Below are 21,430 nucleotides of genomic sequence, written 5' to 3'. Positions count from 1 at the left end.
CAAGCTCCTATCTTGGACGTGTCCAAGCTCATCTCTTCAGACATATCCAAGCTCATGTCTTCAGACACATCCAAGCTCACTCCTCGGACACATCCAAGCTCACTCTTCAGACGTGTCCAAGCTTATTCCTTGGACACGTCTAATCATTTAATGCTTGCAAGATTTATCTATAAATGGAATGCAATTTGGCATCGGAAGAGGAGAGGAAGGAAGGAAGAAGTACTTTTATCTAAACTTTGGTCTTAACTTCCTTCTTTAACTATTTTATTTTCTTCTTATTAGTTTTTGGATTTTCTAAGAGTATTGAAAATATTCTAGAATTCCTTTTTGTTGTGAGATTTAAATACTCCATAATTGAGTATTCTCTTTTGTTGGAATAGTTGATGAAGCTTGATATATATTTTTATAATATTATTTCAGTTTTAATACATCCTTAGCTTGAAATTTTCATTGTATAATTCATACTGTGCTGAAATAATGGTTTCTAACTAATCATTATTATCACTTCTATATATTTTATTTAAGTTATTCTTATATTAATTTTGTAATTCTCACAGAGCAAAATTAATATATAATAACCAATGAATAAAATAGTAGAGTGAGAATAATTTTTTGTAAAACTCTTATTTCAAATCTGTAATCTTGTTTGTCTCAGTTTTAATTCTTACGGAGGAATTGTTGTAGGCAAAATTACTGATTTTTAGTAAAAATATTCTCACCAAGTTTTTACTACCTTTTAGCACAATTCAAGCAAGAAAATATTTTGGTTTGATCGTCACTAGTTTTAACTCAATTAATTACATAACCTCACGGAGTGCTATTAATTGACTTTTTCTTAGTGAGCAAATATAATTGTATTAGCAATAAGCAATTATTCTTTAGAGAAATACATGTAGAAATTGAGATTTTATTGTAATAATATTATCAAGTAAATTCAACGATTCCCAACTCTTTTTAAATTATAAATCTTTCGAAAATTATTTGTTTTGCTTTAATTAATTAACAAGTTTTAGAACTCACCTTTAATCAATTTGGTTCTCTCAAATAGTAGTAAAAATATTTAAAGTCTGTAGCCTAAATTAACCAACCTCTGTGGGACGATATCATAAACTTTACTAGAATTTGACTGAGTACGAGCAGAAAAATTCTATACACATTGGCCTCGTCAAATTTTTGGCGCCGTTGCCGGGGATTGGCATACATCTACTTCAGATTAAATATTTTGTTACTAATTTGAGAATTTATTATTATTATTATTATTATTTCTGTCAGTATTTTCACTATCTACTATTAAGTACTTCTTACTACTTCTATCATTAGTTTTTTCTGTCAGTATTCTCACTATCTACTGTTAAGTACTTCTACCTACTACTTCTATCATTAGTTTTCCTTATGTATATTTAGTACAATATTACTAGTACTATCTTTACTTATACTTAATATATATTATCGTACTTTTTTTTCAACTAACTATTTTTGTTATTTTTGAAAATTTCTTTAGTTATTTTTAGTAATGCTTTAGAAATTAGTGTTACTTTATTATTATTTTTCTTCTCTTTAAAATTTTAGGTAGTTTATGACCCACTCTTCTTAAAAAAAGTTGGCTAGTTACGATCCAGAAATTGAAAAATCTCTTCGATTGTGTAGGAAAGGATTGTGACGACCTGTCCTGTCGTCTCATGCGTTACCGCTTTGTTTCCCCCATTTTAGCTTTTTTATGCTTCATTATTCGTGTTTTGTGGTAATGGCTTGGTCGGATCGAGTCCGGAATGAGTTTGGTGAAGTTTGAGACACTTAGTCTCTTTTAAGAAGACTTAAGTTGGAAAAGTCAACTGAATGTTGACTTATGTGTTAGAAGGCTCGGAAGTGAATTCTGATGGTTCGGTTAGCTTTGGGAGGTGATTTGTGACTTAGGAGCACGATCGAAATGAGTTTTGGAGTTGTAGAGAAGATTTAGGCTTAAATTGGCGAAGTTGATATTTTGGCGGTTCAGGTTGATAGGTGAGATTTTGATATAGGGGTCAGAATGGAATTCTGAGAGTGGAAGTAGCTTCGTTGTGTCATTTGGGATGTGTGTGCAAAATTTTAGGTCATTCGAACGAGATTTGATAGACTTTTTGATCGAAAGCATAATTTAAGAGTTCTTGGAGTTCTTAGGCTTGAATCCTATGTTAAATTGGTGATTGATGTTGTTGTGAGCATTCCGAAGTTTTGAAAAAGTTTGAACGATGTCATGGGATGTGTTGGTACAATTGGTTTGAAGTTCCGGGAGTTTCGGGTAGGTTCCGAGTAGGTTCCGGGATGTTTTACGCCGAAAATCATAGCTGTAGCAGGTCCGAAGGGTTGCAGGCCTCGGAACCCACCTGCGTGGTCCGCACAAAAAGAAGTGCGGCAACGGTATGTGCTGTGCGGTCCACACAAAATGAAGTGCAGCCGCGGTAGGTGTTGTGCGGACCGCACAAAATGCAGTGCGGCCACGGTGGGGAATATTTCACTGGTCCTACTTCGGAAGCTCATATCTTTTGATCTACTAGGAATTTTGAGATGATCCAAAAATAAAAGTTGTATCCCTTCGTGTCTATTTTTTAGAAAGGTAAAGATGTTGCAATTTGGACATTTGTAGCGAAAGGTATAGCCAAATTACTAAAGTTTATCACTGCAGAGGAAAGCATGTGCGACCGCGGTCGATTTTGTGTGGTCCGTATATGTGGAAATCTGTAGGGTACTCTATAAATACGAGGTTTTGGATTTAATATTTTGACCTAGAGAGCTCGGATTTTGGTGAATCTCGAAGGTTTTTCAAGAAATTTATAGGGGTAAGTGATTTTAACTCAGATTTGGCTAGAGTACATGAATCTATCATTGAATTCATCATTTAATTTGTGATTTGGGAGAGAATTTGGGAAGAAAATTTGTGGAATCTTCCAAAAATATAAAATGATGATTTGAAGGACGAAACGGTACCGGAATTGGATAATTTTCATATGGTTAGACTCGTGAGAGTATAAGGATTCTAGTTTTGTGAATTTTGTCAAATTCCGAGATGTGGGCCCGGCGTCGGGTTTGACCAGTTTCTGGAATTTTGTGGTAATTCGATTGTTTTCACGTGAGCTTTGTTCCCTTAGCATATTGTGACGTATTCGTTCTGATTTTGGATAGATTCGACGCGCGTGAAGGCCGATTTGAGGGGCAAAGGCGTCGCGAGCTAGAGATTTAGCTGATTCAAGGTGAGTAATGATTGTAAATAATGCTCTGAGGGTTTGAAACCCCGGATTGCACATCGTAGTGATATATTGAGGTGAGGCACATGCTTGATGGCGAGCGTGGGATCGTGTACTATTAGGGATTGTGACTTGGTCCGTCCCGATTGATGAGTTTACCGCGTATTTGACTGAAACTTATATGTTATCATCATGATTTGGGCTGATTGCCATATTTGGGCTGATTGCCAACTATTTGAACCATTCAGGGATTTTTATTACTATTTCCTCACTGTTTTGACTTATTAATTTAACTAAGTCATGTTATTTTCCATTGTTTTACTACTCAGTCATTTTTACTCCGTTTTGAGACTTAAATGATATTTTAAATGATGTTTTGGGCTGAGAAATATTGTTTTACTAATGCCCGAGGGGCTTGTGAGTATTTTTTGACTGAGTAAGGTCGAGGGACTAGTTGTGAGGAAACACTGATACTGATTGAGGTCGAGGGCCTGAGATATGTACGCCACGAGGTGGCTTGTTGATATTGTTTATGAGGCCGAGGGCCTGAGATATATACGCCACGAGGTGGCTTGACTGATATAAGGCCGAGGGCCTAGATTTGATGCCACGAGATGGCTTGATATTGCGCTTGGGCTGTAAGGAGCCCCTCCCGGAGTCTGCACACCCCCAGTGAGTGCGGGTACCCATTGTGATGTGAGATTGAGCCCGAGGGGCTGATATTGTTCTGAGATATTGCCCGAAGGGCGGATTTGTTGATATTGTGCCCGAGGAGCGAACTTCTATTTGTTTACTTACCTGTCAATTACTTGTTTTACTTGTTAAAAGGGGATTTACTTGACTCTTTACTGTTTTACTGCTTTAAGTGATTTTACTGCTTCAGTATAGAATGCCTTGTGTTTTACGTGTTTTCTTACTTTCAGTCGTTATTTACATTTGTTACTCACTGAGTTGAAGTACTCGCTTTACTCCCTACACCCTGTGTGTAGATCTAGGTGTAGCTGGTACCGCTCTTGAGTGTTGATTCCTCCAGTTCCAGGCGGTTTTTCGGAGATTACGAGGTAGCTGTTGACGACCGCAACCTCGTGTCTCTACTTTTCTATCATTTCTGTTTCCTTTCAAACACGTGTAGTAGTTTATGACTTTAGCAGACTAGTATTATGGTTTAGAGATGCTCGTGACTTGTGACACCCCAGTTAGGGCTATGTCGAGTTGGACTTTCCGCATTGTTATCGATATTTCCTCTATTTAGCATTATTTAAATCTTGTTTAGACTATTTTTATGTTGATTAACTACTTTAAAAGTTGAGTTGGGTTGAAATGGCTGGCCTTGTCTTCACGAGAGGCGCCATCATGACCGGGTTCGGGGTTAGGGTCGTGACAAAGACAAACAATATCTTCTCAAAGTATAGCTCGTGAAGGTATGGAGAATCGAGAAGTAGAAGACATTCAACTACCAGTCCATATGGAGGATCAGTTTGATGAAGTAGCACCAAGGCCAGCTAACAGAATCCTAAGGGATTATGCTAGACCTGACTGCTTTAATTGCGAATCTAGTGTCAGAAAACCTCCAGTGGAAGCCAACAACTTTGAAATCAAGAATGGCTTGATTCAAACGATTCAACAATCTTGCATTTTCAATGGAGACGCAAATGAAAATCCACACAGTCATTTAATTGACTTTTTGGAACTTGTTGAAACAACAAATTATAATGGAGTACCTCCTGAAGCTATCAAGTTAAGGCTATTTCCTTTCTCTTTAAAAGGAGATGCCAAGACTTGGTTGCGAAGTTTGCCACAAGGTTCCATCACCACATGGGATCAAATGACTTAGAAAATTTTAAACAAATATTTTCCCCCTGCTATTAAGACAAGACATCTCTAATTTCTTGCAGACTGACACTGAGTCAGTATATCAAGCTTGGGAAAAATTAAAAGCAATGTTAAGAAAATGCCCACAACATGATATTCCTGAACATATGCAGTTGTATATTTTTTATCACGGGTTAAAACCCTCTTCTAGAAATGTGATTGATGCAGCTGCAGGAGGTTCTGTAACGAGAAAAACCACGGAAGAAGCATTGCAATTGTTGAACGAGATTTCTGAGAATGGCATCCAATGGCCATATGAGCGTGTAATCATCAAGAAGGTTGCTACGATAAATCAGGTTGATGCTTTAAATACACTAACGCAGCAAATTGTTTCTTTGGCACAAAAGTTTGAAAATTTTCAGGTGAATACACAACAACTAAGCCAATCTGAGATTCGTGACATGTGTGGAGGAAATCATCGGAACTATGAATGTCAAGCAACCAATCACAATGATGAACATGTCAATGTCATCGGTTACAAGCAATATCCTGTTGGAAGTCCAATGACACAGAAACATCCAGGTTTTCAATGGAGCAATCCAAATGGTGCTAAGAACTCTCAAAGCTTCCAAAAGCAACAAATATAGGGTCCACTCGGATACCAAAATCCAAACCATGGTCAATCAAGCTTTAGACCTTATCAGCAAACAACTACATATCAGCAAAGGCCTCAACAAGCCCATCCTAGTCTTGATGACCTTTTGTACAAGTACATTAAGGTCACTAATGAAAAGATGGAAAGTCAGGGTTCAGCCCTTAAAAATCTGTAAATTCAATTAAGCCAATTGGCAGCTCTTGTGTCAAAAAAGATTCAGATCCCTTACCAAGCAATACAGAGAAAAATCCAAAAGAGTACATTAAGGCCATCACCTTACGGTCAGGTAAGGAGCTTGATGAACCCTATGTAGATCAGTCAGAATAATAGGTAAATAACTGTAAGAATGTTGAAATACCCTTTGAACCATCTAAAAAGAAAGAAGTCAAGAAAAATAAGAAAAAAATATTGAAAATTAAATCCTCTCCCTGTGACAATTCCTTTTCCACAAAAAATGAAAAGAGAAAATCTTGCTATTCAATTTGCCAAATTTTTGGAGATTTTAAAACAGATTCACATCAATGTTCCGTTCACTAATGCTTTATTGCAAATGCCTTCATATGCCAAACTTTTAAAAGAAATTTTGTCAAGCAAAAGAAAATTGGAAGAAGTTTTTGTGGTAATGCTTACTGAAATATGCAGTGCTATACTTCAAAATAGGCTACCACCAAAACTTGGTGACCCAGGCAGTTTTACAATTCCATGCACTTTGGGAGGAGTATATTTTGAAAAAACACTTTATGATTCTAGAGCTTCAATAAATTTGATGTCATTTTCTATCTTTAGAAAATTGAATCTTGGTGAAATGAAAGACATATGTGTTTCTCTTCAGTTTGCATATCAAAGTACTAAGAAACCTAAGGGAATAATTGAAAATATGCTCGTAAAAGTAGATAAGTTTGTTTTCCCTATAGATTTTATAGTACTTGAAATGAAGGAATGTCCTGATGAACTAATCATTTTGGGTGGACCATTTCTTGCCACAGGTAAAGCAATCATAGATGTCCATCAAGGACAACTAATTTTGAGATTTGATGAAGAAAGAATCATTTTTGATATGCAAAAGATATTAAGATTTTCAGGAGATAAGACGCCATCTTCGTGTTTTTCGATTGACATGCTTAATTATCTTACAGATGAATTCAAAGATGATCAATTAATTCTAGACTCAATGGAAAGATGTTTGGCCAAGTCTGGCACAACACAAAATGATGATCCTATCATCAGAAGAGAAGCCGAAATACTAGAAAAAGATTTTGAAGATGAGGTCCAACCAGAACAAGTTCAACCAAAAATTGAACTCAAAGTTCTCCCATCTTATTTAAAATATGTTTACCTTGAGAAAGAATTATTTCCAGTAATTATTTCATCTTCTCTTACTGCAGGACAAGAAGAAAAACTGATTAAAGTGTTGAAAGCGCACAAGGGAGCCTTGGGATGGACTATAGAAGATATCAAAGGGATTAACCCAGCTGTTTGTATGCACATAATCCTTATGGAGGATAGCTACAGGCAAATAGTCCAGCCCCAAAGAAGATTGAATCCGACAATGCAGGAAGTAGTAAAAAAGGAGATCGTAAAGCTTTTGGCGGCAGGTATTATCTATCCTATTTCAGACAGCCCTTGGGTAAGCCCAGTTCAGGTAGTACCAAAGAAAGGAGGTATGGCTGTTATAAAAAATGAAAGTAATGAACTCATACCTACCAGGACCATCACAAGACGGAGAGTCTGTATTGATTACAGACGTCTCAATAATGCTACTAGAAAAGATCATTTTCCTTTACCATTTATTAATCAAATGTTAGAAAGAATTGCAGGATATGATTTTTACTGTTTTCTTGATGGCTATTCAGGGTATAACCAAATGCCAATTGCACTTGAAGATCAGGACAAAATAACTTTCACATGTCCTCAGAGAACATATGCCTATAGGATAATGCTATTTGGTCTATGCAATGCCCCTGCTACATTTCAGCGTTGTATGTCAGCAATTTTTTCTGACATGACTGAAAAATTTCTTGAAATTTTTATGGATGATTTTACACTCTTTGGCAAAATATTTGAGGATTGTCTTCATCACTTGACCTTAGTTCTTAAGAGATGTGAAAAGACAAACTTGATTTTTAATTGGGAAAAAAGTTATTTTATGGTTAGTGAGGGAATTGTTTTAGGACATAAAATCACTGCTAAAGGGATAGAAGTTGATAAGGCTAAAATTAATCTTATAACAAGATTACCCCCTCCCACAACAGTTAAAGGCATCAGAAGCTTTCTATGTCATACAGGTTTTTACAGACGGTTCATAAAAGACTTTTCAAAGATTTCAAAACCGTTGACTAACCTTTTGGTGAAAGATATTAAGTTTGATTTTTCAGGTGATTGTTTGAAAGCATTTGAGACCCTTAAGGAAAAGTTATCAACCGCCCCTATAGTTGTGTCCCCAGACTGGAATCAACCTTTTGAGGTCATGTGTGATGCTAGTGATATAGCAGTTGGAGTTGTTTTAGGCCAGAGAAAGGATAAGATCTTTCGTTCCATTTACTACGCTAGTAGAACAATGAATGAGGCTCAACTAAATTATGCCAACAAAAAAAAGAGTTACTAGCAATAGTATTTGCTTTTGATAAGTTTCGATTTTATTTGATAGGAACCAAGGTCATTGTTTTTACTGATCATGCAACTTTAAATACCTCTTAGCAAAGAAAGATGCTCGACCTAGATTGTAAAGATGGATTTTACTTATATAAGAATTTGACCTTGAGATAGAAGATAAAAAGGGAACAGAAAATCAAGTAGCTGACCATTTGTCTAGATTGGAAAATCCCCCCTTGAGTTTAGCGAAATAAAGGAAGAATTTCCTGATGAACACATTTTCTCAGTTAACTCAATTGTGACTCAAGCACCCTGGTTTGCAGATATTGCAAACTACTTGGTTGGAAAGTGGACACCCCAAGATCTCTCTTACCAACAAAGAAAAAAGCTTATATCTTATGCAAAGTATTATTTGTGGAATGAACCTTACTTATTTAAAAATTGCGCAGATAATATCATTAGAAGATGTGTGCCTGAAGATGAGATGAGCAATATTTTATATCACTGTCATGATGGAGCAATTGGAGGACATTATGCGGCAAATCGAATAACCTTTAAAGTTTTGGAAGCCGGATTTTTCTGGCTGACTCTCTTTAAAGATACCCGAGCATATGTTGCACAATGTGACAAGTGTCAAAGAACATGTAACATCACTAAGAGTGATGAGATGTTGTTACAATCAATACAGGTATGTGAAATATTTGATGTTTGGGGAATAGATTTCATGGGTCCTTTTCCTTCTTCTCATTCTTTTGAATATATCCTTGTGGTCGTGGATTATGTGTCAAGATGGGTTGAAGCCATCCCCACAAGGAAAAATGATGCTCGAACTGTGTACAATTTTCTCAAGAAAAATATTTTTACTAGATTTGGCACACCACGAGTCATCATTAGTGACCAAGGGACTCATTTTATGCATAGACAATTTTCTGCTTTGCTGACAAAATATGGTGTGACTCATAAAACAGGAACACCATATCATGCTCAAATTCAAGGGCAAGTTGAAGTTTCCAACCGTGAGTTAAAAAGAATTCTCGAAAAAACGGTTGGAATCTCAAGAAAAGACTAGGCTATAAAATTAGATGATGTATTATGGGCATACCGAACGACGTTTAAAATGCCAAGTGGAACATCCCCATATAGATTAGTCTCTGGGAAAGCTTGTCATTTGCTGGTTGAATTAGAACACAAAGCTTTTTGAGCACTAAAAGCACTAAACTTTGAATTAGCCTCTACTGGTAAAAATAGATTTTTTTAGGTTAATGAGTTGGAAGAATTGAGATTAATAGCTTATGAAAATGCAAGAATTTTCAAAGATAAAACAAAAATCTGGCATGACAATTTGATCCGACAGCAAAGTTTTCAAGTGGGAGATCAGGTACTTCTTTACAATAGTCGACTCAGGCTATTCCCAAGAAAGTTGAAATCCAGGTGGACAGGTCCTTACAATGTTACAGATGTAACTCCATATGGTACAATTGAAATTCAGCAAAATAATGGCGGAGACAAGTTTAAGGTAAATGGACACAGGCTAAAAATGTACTTTGGAGGACATTTTGAGCAAAATTCATCGGTCACTTTGACAGACTGATGAATTTCAAAGTTAATAAGTCGAGCTGACGACGTTAAATTTAGAACTATGAGACCCTACCCGTAGCCATTGAGGGTGAAGCAATAAAGCCTCATAAGTCCGATACAAATTTGGGTAATTAAATGCTTAACCAATTAATCTAGTTAATATCCAAGTTATTGTACAACCGGAACATCTCATGAAGGCCTCTACAAAAATAGTGTCACCTACATAGGAGTAACTCCATGGTGATCGGTATGCCTAAGTAATTGGTTGGTTAGCCATTTAATAATTCAATTTGAATGTTGACACAGGTAAATTTTCTGGTTTATATTCATAACCAGCACTTTATGAGTGTTAAAGTGTTAAATTAGTTCAGTCTATTACACATAGAACATGTGTGGTCACAGTTTCTTTCAAACTTTCTTCTGTGATTGTAAATTTGAAAGACAAAAAGATTTTTTATTTTATTTTATAATTGATTTGATCTACATATATATATATATATATATATATATATATATATATATATATATATATATATATATATATATGATTTACTAATATATTTATCTATGCATAACTAATTTTCTTTAGTTTATAATCATCCTTTATTCGTAAGTATTGCTCTTGTACGATTTTAAAGTGTTAAGATAAAATTTTACATACCGTTGAACATAATTTTTTTTATTTATGCCATCTAACTTTCAAGTTTGTGATTTTTGTTTTTATGAAGGCAAAGGATGAATATCTCCAAATATAAGAAATTGTTGAAATTGAGAAGCATTATGATCACAAACAGGTAGAATCAATATAATTTAGCTAGAACTTGCCCCAAATGTCTATCGAGGCGAAATTTCAGACTACATTAATTTTTAAAAATTATGCTTTCTTTGTTTAACTTTTTTTAGCCTCTTTATTCCGGAAAAAAAAATTGTACATATATATCCTTTTAACACCCAAATTTGAGCCTTCAATTTCTTTCTACACCATCATGAAAAGAAAAGTAAGAAATAATACAAAAGTAATATTCTTACTCTTTCCAAGCTTAATTGAGAAGAAATGGTTATCAAAGCAAGGGATGGAGAATTATCAAAAAAAAAAAGATGAAAAAATGAGTATTCTAAAAACTGTGCTTCATGTATATATGAATGTCCCATACAAAAATACAAAAAAAAGTATATATTCTTGCAAAATAAATTCGTGGTTGACAATATAATTAACTCTTATGATAAAGCTAGAAAGATCAAGTCACTATAAATATATCTTTTACCCTTACCAGCATTAAGCCAAATATTACAAAACCAAAAAAGCCCTAAGAAGATTTTAGAAATCAATGTTGATCGTATATTAGTAGAGACTAACATGAAGGGCAAACTTATGGATGGAAAAAATTGAGAAACTCAAGAGTTGTGATCATAAAGTTATAAATCTCAAAAGGTTCATCATGACTACGAGATGCAAAATTTCTTTTGCTAAATAAAAGCAGAAGCAAAAACAAGGTAAAGATTTGGTGAACTTGAAAAAATTATTGTCATTGAACTTTATGTAAATTTTTATTTTTTCAATTTTCTACTTTACAAGAAAGAATAATTACTAATAAAGTTATTCTCCTCGAGGACGAGCAATGGTTCAAGCATGGAGGAATTTGATGAATCTAAAATATTTACTTATTATATATTATTAATATTCTACTTTAAATAATATACTTAAATTTATATTTAGTATTTTTCCTCTTTCTAACTATTTTTGCAGAAAAAAAAGATTAAAAATAACATAACGAAAAGACAAAATACTCGATGAAAGTCTGCTACGGCAAGCACAAGAATTGAGATGGGAAACGAAAGCCTATAATTGAAGTTCATATACATCCAAGCTCCTATCTTGGACGTGTCCAAGCTCATGTCTTCAGACGTCTCCAAGCTCATGTCTTCAGACACATCCAAGCTCACTCCTCGGACACATCCAAGCTCACTCTTCAGACGTGTCCAAGCTTATTCCTTGGACACGCCAAATCATTTAATGCTTGCAAGATTTATCTATAAATAGAATACAATTTGGCATCGGAAGAGTAGAGGAAGGAAGGAAGAACTACTTTTATCTAAACTTTGGTCTTAACTTCCTTCTTTAACTATTTTATTTTCTTCTTATTAGTTTTTGGATTTTCTAAGAGTATTAAAAATATTCTAGAATTCCTTTTTGTTGTGAGATTTAAATACTCTATAATGGAGTAATCTATTTTGTTGGGATAGTTGATGAACCTTGATATTTATTTTTATAATATTATTTCAGTTTTAATACATCCTTAGCTTGAAATTTTCATTGTATAATTTATACTGTGCTAAAATAATGGTTCTAATTAATCATTATTATCACTTCTATATATTTTATTTAAGTTATTCTTATATTAATTTTGTAATTCTCACGGAGCAAAATTAATATATAATAACCAATGAATAAAATAGTAGAGTGAGAATAATTTTTTGTAAAACTCTTATTTCAAATCTGTAATCTTGTTTGTCTCAATATTAATTCTCACGGAGGAATTGTTGTAGGCAAGATTACTGATTTTTAGTAAAAATATTCTCACAAAGTTTTTACTATCTTTTAGCACAATTCAAGCAAGAAAATATTTCGGTTTGATCGTCACTAGTTTTAACTCAATTAATTACATAACCTCATGGAGTGCTATTAATTGACTTTTTCTTAGTGAACAAATATAATTGTATTAGCAATACGCAATTATTCTTTAGAGAAATACATGTAGAAATTGAGATTTTATTGTAATAATATTATCAAGTGAATTCAACGATTCCCAACTCTTTTTAAATTATAAATCTTTCGGAAATTATTTGCTTTGCTTTAATTAATTAACAAGTTTTAAAACTCACCTTTAATCAATTTGGTTCTCTCAAATAGTAGTAAAAATATTAAAAGTCTGTAGCCTAGATTAACCAATCTCTGTGGGACGATATCATAAACTATACTAGAATTTGACTGAGTACGAGCAGAAAAATCCTATACACATTGGTCTCGTCACCACTTCGTTGTCAGTGGCCCCTCCTTCCGGTGGTGAGGATTTCGTGGTTGAGGAGGATGAGAATTTTCCTACCGTAGAAGAGATACTCCTCAGAAACCCTTTATCCAGGAACGATTTTCATAAAGAACCTACTCCTTCTCCCGTTCCGATAATCTCTAATATCGTCTCATATAGATGGACTCCGGTCTACATACTATATTCCTTCTCATGTCGAGATGGTTCCAACTGGGGGGGACATCGTAGAGGTCCATAGACCTGGGTATTGTGCTTTTTGTGTTTACCCTTTCGCAATTGGTAATACTTTTCCTCTTCTTCCGCTGGCGGAAGAGTTCTGCCGATTTTATGACGTCTGCCCGGTAGAACTATCCCCATATTTATATAAATTTTTCCTGATGCTGACAAAGTACACGGAGTTGGCTGGGTGTAAGGTCGACATCTGTCACCTATTACATTTGTTTTCCCCAAGCTTTCATAGAGGTACCATGATACATCTGCGACATCAGAGGACCAGGGGGCTGGCAGTTGGAATGGATGACAGGGCGAGACGTAAGTTTTGGCACAAGTACTTTTTTATCAAAATGGAGCACTTGGTGTCAGACCCCGCAGGATTTCCTGAATAGTGTAATCATAACCGTAGGTGTCGGTGACGTACACTTGTTATCTACTTTCATTCTTTCTAGTTCTTATTCATCCCAGCTAAGAGGCATGCACCATTACCCCGTCGTTGGTATTGAGGATTGGGTGGCTCGCATTCTACCTTACATAAAGGGATCCGAGATTGGGCCATTTTTTATAAACGCTTCGGATCGAAGGTCCCATCTAGTAAGTGTTACTTTACGTATTTTGACCTTTGGCTATTTGTTGTCATTCATTGATACGACCTATTTGTGGTGACAGGTCAATGGGCTTCCAAAAAGAAAGCTCCAGTACCGACATTTCGCCAGGCCATTGCATCGGCAGGGATGCAATTTACTTTGGCCGAGTCCACCCGCGCGGGTCGTACTCATACTTTGCCAACAAGGGACCCTCCTTAGGATGTTAGTGTACGACACAAGATCTCTTCCCGTCCTACCTACCAGTAGATGAGTCCGTCAACAGGGAGGAGGAGGAGTCGAGAAAGAGGAGAAGAGTGGAGCTCGGGAAAGCCATCGCCACCAGCGCCGTAAAGAATAAAGCAGTTGCTTCGAGAGTGGCGTCTTCACCTAGGTCAGGCACAGGGGCCATTTTTATTACGGATGCTATTTCGACCGGGGGGGGTCCCCTAGCGTCGAAGAGACATGCCAGGGCGGGGGACCTGTACGGGTTGCTGAAGGTGGTGCATCATCGACTGCTGGAGGGGATGGAGCGGTGCCTGCAGAGGAGGATGGTTCAGGCTCGGACGTCGATCCCGAAGATGTGCGGGCCTTTTTGGAGAGAAATAACTGCGTGGAAGTGAGAACGGAGGGTCCTGACCGACATATAATCATTCCAATGGGTTACGATCTTTTGGAAAATTCTAAGCAGGCAGTGTCGACATTTGCTCCCTTGTGTGCCGCTTCCAAGAACACGGCGCTTCAGGCGATGAGTGACGCTGGAGCTATCGCGGAGCATTTCCGGCATGGCTTTGCGAGTAAGTGCTCTTTTTTTGTTAGGATTTGCTTTGCATGTGTAATCTACTTAAGCTGACTTTCTTTCCTTTGCATGTCAGACTCTCATTATGGAGATCGAGCGTGACCGAAGGGATGAACGAAGGACGACCATTTTTGGGAAGGTGGCCTCCAAGTACAAAAAGTACCGCACCAAGCATCACGCATTGGCCGATGTTTTCACTTAAGATAGCGATTTTCAGCTGTTTCGCGATGGGCTTAAGCAGAAAAAGGAAGAGTTGGCACAGAAAGTTGAAGAGTTGAAAGAGCTGGATGATGAGCTGTAACGGCCCGACCGGTCGTTTTGAGCTTTTGCACTTTGCTTACCAATTCTCAGGCATGACTTGCCCCGTGTGGTGTATTATGATTTATGTAAATCGTTGGTGTTGGGTTTCAGGTTAATCAGAATGAATTTGGAAGAACAGTATCAGTTGAAAGCTTAAAATTTAAAAGGTTTGACCAAGATTTAATTTGTGTGTATTTGATCTTAGATTTGAATTTTTATTGTTTGGTTAGCTCCGTTAGGTGATTTGGGACTTAGGAGCATGATCGGAATGCATTTTGGAAGTCCGTGGAAGTTTTAGGCTTGAATTGGCGAAATTGAGATTTCGACGTTTTCTGGTAGATAGGCGAGATTTTGATATAGGGGTCAGAATGGAATTTCCGAGAGTTGCAATAGCTTCGTTGTGTCATTTGGGATGTGTGTGCAAAATTTCAGGTCATTCGCACGAGATTTGATAGGCTTTTTGATCGAAAGCATAATTTAAGAGTTCTTAGAGTTCTTAGGCTTGAATCCTATGTTAAATTGGTGATTTGATGTTGTTGTTAGCGGTACGAAATTTTGAACAAGTTTGAACAATGTCATGGGATGTGTTGGTACAATTGGTTTGAAATTCCAGGTAGGTTTCGGGATGTTTTAGGCCGAAAATCATAGTTGTAGCAGGTCCAGAAGGGTTGCATGCCTCGGAACCCACCCGCGTGGTTCACACAAAATGAAGTGCAGCCGTGGTAGGTGTTGTGCGGACCGCACAAAATAAAGTGCGGCCGTGGTAGGTGTTGTGGACCGCACAAAATGCAGTGCGACCGCGGTGGGGAACATTTCACTAGTCCTACTTCGGAAGCTCATATCTTTTGATCTACAAGGAATTTGGAGATGATTCAAAAATAAAAGTTGTATTCCTTCATGTCTAGTTTCCAGAAAGCTAATGATATTTCAATTTGGACATCTGTAACAAAAGTTATGGCAAAAATACTAAAGCATGTCACTGCAAAGGAAAGCTTGTGCGCCCGCGGTCGTTTTTGCGCGGACCGCACTGGTGGAAATCTGTGGGATACTCTATAAATACGAGGTTTTGGGTTTTATTTGATATTTTAACCTAGAGAGCTCGAATTTTGGCAATTTTTCGAAGGTTTTTCAAAAAATTCATCGGGGTAAGTGATTCTAACTCAGATTTGGCTATAGTACATGAATCTATCATTTAATTTGTGATTTAGGATGGAATTTGGGAAGAAATTGTAAAATCTTTCAAAAATGTAAAATGATGATTTGAAGGACCAAATGGTATCGAAATCGGATAATTTTTGTATGGTTAGACTCGTGAGAGTATAAGGATTTTAGTTTTGTGAATTTTGTCAAATTCCGAGATATGGGCCCGAGGGTCAGGTTTGACCAATTTCGGGAATTTTGTGGTAATTTGATTATTTTTGAGTGAGCTTTGTTACCTTAGCACATTTTGATGGTTTTCTACTGATTTCGGCTAGATTTGGAGCATCCAGAGGCCGATTCGAGAGGCAAAGGCATTGCGGGTTAGAGTTCGGACCGGATAGAGGTGAGTAATGATTGTAAATGATGTTCTGAGGGTTTGAAATCCCGGATTGCACATCGTAGTGCTATATTGAGGTGAGGCACACGCTTGACGATGAGTGTGGGGTCGTGTACTATTGAGGATTGTGACTTGGTCCGTCTAGATTGATGATTTTACCGCGTATTTGACTGAAAACTAATTGCTATCATCATTATTTGGGTTGAATGCCATATTTGAGCCTAGTGCCAGCTGTTTGAACCCTTCGGGGATTGTTGTTGATATTTTCTCACTGTTTTTATTTTATAGTTGAACTCAGTCATGTTATTTTCCACTGTTTTCAAAACTCAGCCAAGTTTATTTTGCTTTAACACTTGAAATGATATTTCAAACAATATTTTTGGGCTGAGCATCATATTTTACTGTTGCCCGAGTGGCTTATGTGATTTTTGACTGAGTAAGGCTAAGGTCCTGTATTGTGAGGATACTTTTGGATTGGGCTGCACGCCACAGCAGTGAGATACTGATTTGATTATAAGGTTGAGGGCCTGAGATATGTACGCCACGAGATGGCTTATTGATTGATATGAGGCCGAGGGCCTAGATTTGATGCCACGAGATGGCTTGATACTGTGCTTGGGCCGTAAGGGGCCCCTCCTAGAGTCTGCACACCCCCAGTGAGCGCGGGTACCCATTGTCATGTGAGATATAGCCCGAGGGGTTGGTACTGTTCTGAGATTGTGCTCGAGGGGCGAACCTTTATGTGTTTATCTTCTTAATTGCCTATCATTACCTGTTGATTGTGTATTTGTGCCCGAGGGGCAGATTTCTGTGCTTATCTGTATTAATTGTTTGCATTCGTTTGTGTAACTATTGAAAAAGTCATTTTAAAAGAAGTTTAAACTGAGCTAAGATATCTTAAGAGATTTTTATACCTTCACTGCTTTCTTACTGCTTTTGGACTACTTCTATACAACATCTTGATATGTTTTACGTGATTTCTTGCCTTTAGTCTTTATTTATTATTATTACTCAATGAGTCGGAGTACTCACATTACTCTCAGCACCCTGTGTGCAGATTCAGGTATGTTTTGGATGATCGGAGGCAGAGTCATCAGAGTTTAGCAAGGTAGTTGCCGGCGTTCGCAACACTATTTTTCTCTCTCTTCTTTTCATTAGACTGTATTTGTACACTCCAGGCTTTCATTATATTTATACCCTAGTAGATGCTTGTGACTTGTAACACCCCGGTTAGGGCTGTGTTGGTTGTACTTCTATACCTTATTGACATTATCTGCTACTTAGTATTGCTATATCATGTTTTAGACTACTTTTATAATATTTAACTATTTAAAAAATGAATTGGGTATAATTGGCTGACCTTGTCTTCATGAGAGGCACCACCATGACCGGGTTTGAGTTTAGGGTCATGAAAAGTTAGTATCAGAGCCTAGGTTACATAGGTCTTACGAGTCATGAGCAGGTTTAGTAGATTCTCGCGGATCGGTACAAAGACTTCTGTATTTATCCTCGAGAGGCTGCAGAACCTTTAGGAAAACTTCACATTCTTGAATTCTTATCGTGCGTCCTTTGATTCAGCTTGAAATGTAACTCTTTGAATTCCTTCCACGCATTCGTGTGCGTGCATGAGCATTCAATATCAGATGTGCATCGATTGCTTGTGATTCCCTGATTGAGAAGCGAGATACGTTCTCTGTGTGTTGATGTTGGGCCAGTCTGAAGGACTTGAGGCCGGATTTTTGCCTATAGCTTGAGCACCGTGGTGTTGATTGTGTGAGCAAGTGCTTTTGAATTTATATGTTCGGTATCTTTCCCTATTAGTGGAAGTGACGGTTGGATGGCTATGTAATGAGAATGTTAGTGTTGCGAGATGTATTCGTATGATTTGGAAGTGACGAGAAAGGTATGCTGGAGGATAGAAGAACTATTAGGTGCTTGATTTTCGTCTTGATTCAAGTTATAACCCGAGTTATGGGCGTGTGAAGAATCTTTTCATGTCTCCTTCTTGGGAGTGGAGTAGATTTCATGTTGCGGTATGAGTTCAGACTCAGGAAGACTAAGTGACTGCATAATGGTTATGACGGTGGAAGGTATACACAAATGTTAGTTTAAGGCAAAGCAGGTGGGTTATCTCCTGCGAAGTGTTCTGGAGTTGTGTGATCTTTATGTTGTCTGTTAGAAGATCCTATTTACAAGTGAAATATATGTGTGAACTTAATTTGGGTCGCTTAAGAGAGTTAGTTTAATTGTTATGAGAGTAAATGCGAGATTTGTAGAAGATATGAAGTACCAGATGGTCTGTGTTCCACGAGCTTATAAAGGATTGAGTTAATCTCACTATGGTGTTATGGCAGCAATAAAGTGTATGTGTTATGAGTTATGGTGCGTGTTTTGATCTATGGCTTCGAGCCAAGTAGGGGAGTCCGCTATGGAATAGTTGATTGCACGGTTATGTGCTCTAATGGTTCCAGCTCGATGATTATTTGTGAATCAGTTATGGCTCGAGTAAAGGAAATTTCAATAAAGGCTATGTTATGTTTTATGGGTGTACGAGAATCGGGGAATGATTTGAGTTGTGGTTGGTAAGGAATGCTCGGTGCATAGGGCATGAAGTTACTTGATTATATTGGAATGAGGTCACATTCTGCAGTGTCGGAGTGCTAGTGAAGCAAAGGTTGTTCAGTTCGTTTAATCAATCTAACTGCGGGTTGAGTAGAGTGGATGGCTCTAGAGAATGGCCCTTTTGTGTTCAAATCTCTACATGCAATAATTGGAGGCTTTCCATTTGTACTTATGGCTTGAAACTGAGTTTTCAGTGGAAGATGACAAGACTTGTAGTATTTTCTATATTTATTATGGGATTCTATATATCAGTATCGGGAAGGTGAAGGTAATGGCTTAAGGGAACACTTAAAAGAGTATTCAGCGGCTTATGAGCCTTAGACGGTGTGGCTTTATGCGGGTTCCGTGTGGTAAGTCTGGGTTGAGGAATTGTGATGATATAGCAAGGAGGGATATCAAGCTGAAGGTAAATCAGAAGGGAACTCGGATAGATGGGATAACTTGGTAGTAGGCCGGATCGGCATGGTAAGGATATGATTAGTTCCTTGGGGTGTTCAAGGTAATGAGTTTTTACGGGTATTCCGCGGCAATCCCTTGGGTTTTAGTGGCTTGCATAGGTTGGCTGAGTTAGGAAGATACAATCCTGACGGACTTGTTGTGCAAAGGGGAGTTGGAGAATTCTTGTCGATTTCTACCGTGATTAGAGATGTATAGTTCTGTCGGCGTGAGGAGCATGGGAAGTATTGTGATTTTCTTCCAGGTTGGGCTCAATGGAAAGTTCTTGGTTGGTTGAGTGCATAATTGCTTGTGGTTCAGAAGGATATGAAGGATATGAAGTTCTCATGGTTATCTTAGGATGGTATGGTATATGCGGTATACATGGAGGATCGAGATTTGCGTGTGTAAGGTTATGATTCAGTTTTGAATAGAAAGTCATAAAATTCTTAGGCAGCACGGGCAGTTTCAGATGATTAGAGAAATGAGCTTCAGATGATTAGGGGGATGATCTTCAGATGATTAAGAAAATGGTATTGCTAGTTGGAGTGACTTGACGAGGGTATATGTTTTAGGAAAGGCAATGTGATTAAGTTGATGGTATTTTGGTAGTATTGCGGCACCTTCTTGTTAGATCGATGGCTGGTGTTCTAGTTTGCTTGGTGGCACCAAGGAATTTTAGAGTATTTTTGGTGGAATGATTGGGTATTTGAGGTGCAGTATGCATTCAAACGGCGGAATTGGGATCAGGTATATTGATTCATGTGCCATATGGATTTGGAAACAGGGAAGTCTTCACATTCAGGCTATGTTGTGGTTGTGAGTCGTGTGTGTCAGCACTATTTAGTGACTGTCACGGTTTGGAGTCCCGAGCGGATCTTTTGTGCTTGGCATGTTAGATTTTGGATGGGATATTGGGTTCAGACTGGATGTCTCCGTGTTGTGTTGTTTTGGGCTATTGCGCTAAGGTGGCACTATTCGCTATGCCGGAAATGCCACGGATTGAGTGGCGAGGTCCGTAGGATTATGCCCTGGTGGAGTGGTTTTATATTTCGAAGACCCAGCGGATGACTGGGAAGGATTGTCTTTCTTATTTGGGCTTTTGTGATGGATATCAGTGTAGAGGCTTCTACCATTGATTCAGTTCCGGTGGTGAGGGACTTTTCGGATGTGTTTCTTATGGCCGAGCAAGGTTATTGATTTTGGTATTAATTTGATGCCGGGAGCCGTATCATATGGCACCGGCAGAGTTAGAGGAATTGAAGGAACAACCTCAGGATTTCCTTGATGAGGAGTTTCATTGGCAGGCCAATGTGGATGCGTGTTCTAACTTGAGTCGGCTTGGGTGGCTCCGAATTGTATTGCTGAGAGAGGTGTTGTGATTTGTCGGTTATAGGCACCTAGGGTGCGGTTCTATTGGGGTTTCATAGTGGAAGTCGAGTGGGAAGAGTGATTGGGTGTTGCTTAGTGAATGGCGTATCGGTTATGTCCTTTCGGGTTAGTGTGGTGTATGTTATTTGCTTCACCGTGGGTATGATGATTTGGTTTGGTTCCAAACATCGAATTGTCCATGGTTGTCAATTTCGAGCATAGTGACTTAAGGTGGTTCATGTGGAGCAGTATTGGATAAGGTCGCACATCGCAGCGAAGTTATGTGGAGGTATAACCTTGCAGGTTAGATTCATATGTTTTTTTCCTAATATCCCACGATGCGGATGGGTTCTCAGCCTTGTGTTGTGGTGGTACTGGTGAGCTTGAGGTACATCTCTTTCATTTGGGTCATTTTCATGATTTTAGTATGTCCGGACTATTGCTTATTGGTGCACGTATTGTGCAAGTTGTGGCTTAGGCCTACATTGAGGTGTCGTGTCACCAGAGTAGTGTGTTTGATTAGAGGAGACCGTTGGGATCATTAATGAATACGAACGGGTTCTATTTCAGCATATCAGAGGGATAATATCGAGCTTCGGCTTAGAAATTTGCTGCGGTATTTGGCAAAGGAGAAGTAGCTTCTTCAATGGTTGATCTGGGAAAT

General features: G+C 37.7%; 2 protein-coding genes across 2 annotated transcripts; both read left to right on the top strand.

The window, feature by feature from the left end:
* Positions 1 to 4,644: 4,644 nt before the first annotated feature.
* On the top strand, positions 4,645 to 5,055 carry LOC142178277 (uncharacterized). The gene has a single exon (XM_075247608.1). It carries the CDS (start codon positions 4,645 to 4,647, stop codon positions 5,053 to 5,055), a length of 411 nt encoding a protein of 136 aa, XP_075103709.1.
* A 1,087-nt stretch (positions 5,056 to 6,142) lies between these two features.
* LOC142178272 (uncharacterized) lies at positions 6,143 to 9,871 on the top strand. The gene is made up of 3 exons (XM_075247602.1): positions 6,143 to 8,285; positions 8,730 to 8,968; positions 9,539 to 9,871. The coding sequence occupies exons 1-3, from the start codon at positions 6,143 to 6,145 to the stop codon at positions 9,869 to 9,871; spliced, it is 2,715 nt and encodes a 904-aa protein (XP_075103703.1).
* The last annotated feature ends 11,559 nt before the right edge of the window (positions 9,872 to 21,430 follow it).

This window comes from Nicotiana tabacum, chromosome 3, assembly GCF_000715075.1.
Source record: "Nicotiana tabacum cultivar K326 chromosome 3, ASM71507v2, whole genome shotgun sequence".
NCBI lineage: Eukaryota > Viridiplantae > Streptophyta > Magnoliopsida > Solanales > Solanaceae > Nicotiana > Nicotiana tabacum.
This window is presented reverse-complemented; position numbering and strand designations above follow the sequence as displayed.

Excerpts from the sequence above, each read along its gene's own strand:
- LOC142178277 (XM_075247608.1), top strand. The coding sequence starts at position 4,645 with ATGGAGAATCGAGAAGTAGAAGACATTCAACTACCAGTCCATATGGAG.
- LOC142178272 (XM_075247602.1), top strand. The coding sequence starts at position 6,143 with ATGAAAAGAGAAAATCTTGCTATTCAATTTGCCAAATTTTTGGAGATT. Across the intron at positions 8,286-8,729 it reads TTATGCCAACAAAAAAAAGA|ATAATATCATTAGAAGATGT; the intron begins GTTACTAGCAAT and ends AAAATTGCGCAG. Across the intron at positions 8,969-9,538 it reads TGTTGTTACAATCAATACAG|GTTAATGAGTTGGAAGAATT; the intron begins GTATGTGAAATA and ends AGATTTTTTTAG.